This window comes from Kryptolebias marmoratus, unplaced genomic scaffold (assembly GCF_001649575.2).
Source record: "Kryptolebias marmoratus isolate JLee-2015 unplaced genomic scaffold, ASM164957v2 Scaffold44, whole genome shotgun sequence".
NCBI lineage: Eukaryota > Metazoa > Chordata > Actinopteri > Cyprinodontiformes > Rivulidae > Kryptolebias > Kryptolebias marmoratus.
In genome coordinates, this window is record NW_023665778.1 from 1 (window position 1) to 2,148 (window position 2,148).

The 2,148-nt window shown below is 52.8% G+C and overlaps 1 protein-coding gene across 1 annotated transcript in view; it reads left to right on the forward strand.

The window, feature by feature from the left end:
- Nucleotides 1–122: 122 nt before the first annotated feature.
- LOC108228568 (glucose 1,6-bisphosphate synthase-like) overlaps nucleotides 123–2,148 on the forward strand; it is a 7,056-nt gene continuing 5,030 nt past the window's right edge. Inside the window, exons 1-5 of the mRNA XM_017404148.3 lie at nucleotides 123–339; nucleotides 414–511; nucleotides 595–775; nucleotides 1,323–1,416; nucleotides 1,795–1,924. Of these exons, the coding sequence (XP_017259637.2) occupies nucleotides 139–339; nucleotides 414–511; nucleotides 595–775; nucleotides 1,323–1,416; nucleotides 1,795–1,924 (704 nt within the window). The 5' untranslated portion in view covers nucleotides 123–138. The remainder of the gene's footprint in view (nucleotides 340–413; nucleotides 512–594; nucleotides 776–1,322; nucleotides 1,417–1,794; nucleotides 1,925–2,148) is intronic.

A 2,148-nucleotide genomic window follows, 5' to 3' on the forward strand; every position in this document is an offset into this window, starting at 1 on the left:
CAGGTAACTTCCCGTTCCTCCGCAGGTAACTTCCTGTTCCTCCTCAGGTAACTTGAGTCCCTGATCAGTTTCAGGTGGTCACTTCGTCCTGCCGACCCGTTTCAGTCAGAACCTGAACAGAACCTGAACTGTCCTTTGATGTCTTTTAGGGACCTGAACAGGAAGTGCTCGTTGAAGTTCATCCACTCGTCCTTCCACGGAGTCGGACACACCTTCGTCCAACAGGCATTCCAGGTGTTTGGGTTTGCTCCGCCCATCGCCGTCCCCGAGCAGAAAGACCCCGACCCAAACTTCTCATCTGTCCGCTGCCCAAACCCCGAGGAGGGCGAGTCGGTTCTGGTGGGTCGGCGTTCTGACGTTCTGACGTTCTGTCGGTCCGGGTCTTACTCCGGGTTCTTCATGCTGTCTTCCAGGAGCTGGCTCTCCTCCTGGCGGAGCGGGAAAACGCTCGGATCATTCTGGCGACGGATCCTGATGCCGACCGTCTGGCTGTGGCGGAGAAATGTGACGGGTACCTGGTGTTTGCTCAGAGGCACTTCGGAACTCACCTGTGATGGTGCCTGCTGGTGTTCAGGTGTGTGCTCTGTGTTCCAGGTGTGGTTGGAAGGTGTTCTCAGGTAACGAGCTGGCCGCTCTGCTGGGCTGGTGGATGTTCTTTAACTGGAAGGAGAACCATCTGGACCCGGCCGACACGCAGAACGTCTACATGCTGGCCACCACCGTGTCCTCTAAAGTCCTGCAGGCGTTTGCTCGGATCGAGGGGTTCCACTTCGAGGTCAGAACCTTTAAACCAGAAACTCCGTTTGGTTCTGACTGACCCGGTTCTCCTTCCAGATAAACATTAGATCAGACGTGTGATCCGGGTCCAGGCTGCCTGACGGAACGGTTCTGTTTTCAGGTCGGGTTTGTTTGGAACTAGATCAGAACATGTTTATATTTTTATACAGATTAACTAATGACATCACTTCCTCCCTTCAAATAGCCCCGCCCCATTTGGGGGAAGAAAACACTGAAACTGGAAACATCTGTGTTTGCAGAGGGAGCCATTTTGTTTATCATCATATGCCAGTTAGACGGTCCTTCTTTCACTAAAGTTGGATTTTATTTGTTCTGGAATCATTTTAGACTTTGATCTTATCCAAAGTGAAGATTGAAGCTGTTCTGCAGCGACTGGTTAACTGGTTAACCCTCCACTAATGCTGCTAGTTTAATTAGTTTCTGGTAACTGCTGCAGGGGCGCCGTTAGTCCCACCTGATGGACAGGTGTGTTAGTGACATCTTCGTCACCATGGTGATGATGTTCCTGTCTGTCTGCCCCTCAGGAAACTCTGCCCGGGTTCAAATGGATCGGGAACAGAATCCACGACCTCTCCAGAACAGGAAGCAGGGTCATCTTTGCGTTTGAGGAGTCCATCGGTGAGCCACCGTTTGTGACTCAGACAGGAAGTGGAGCTAAAACGTCCTGATGGAGGGAACCGAAGCTGCAGCTGTGTCCCAGTCTGTCCCAGTCTGTCCCAGTTTGTCCCGGTTTGTCCCAGTCTGTCCCAGTTTGTCCCAGTTTGTCCCGGTCTATCCCAGTCTGTCCCAGTTTGTCCCAGTTTGTCCCGGTCTGTCCCAGCGTGTCCCTCCTCCTGCACTGTACGGTGCTGCAGCTGTAACTGTACGTTAGCGTGGGGTCAGAGGTCGTCGTGGGTCGAGGTTCATCCTCGTTCCATAAGAACTGTTCTGCTTCCCACACTTTAAATCCGTCCCTGACTCGGGGAGTTAACGGGTCAGAACTGTCTGTGTTCTCAGGCTTCCTGTGTGGCAGCATGGTCCCAGAGAAGGACGGCGTCAGCGCCGCCGTGGTCGTGGCAGAGATGGCGGCGTATCTTCACGGGAAGAGTCTAAGTCTGAACCAGCAGCTGCACAACATCTACAGAACGTAAGGTTCCACAGAGGTTCTGCTAAGCTTCAGTAACTTCAACAGCTTTTACCAAACTGCTGGTCTCCATCTGAGAGGAACCAGCAGGGGGCAGCAAAGTTCTCACCTCAGGGATCTTAGTGATCCATGTTCTACGTCCGTCCATCCATCCATCCATCCATCCATCCATCCATCCATCTGTCCATCCATCCATCCATCCATCCATCTGTCCATCCATCCATCCA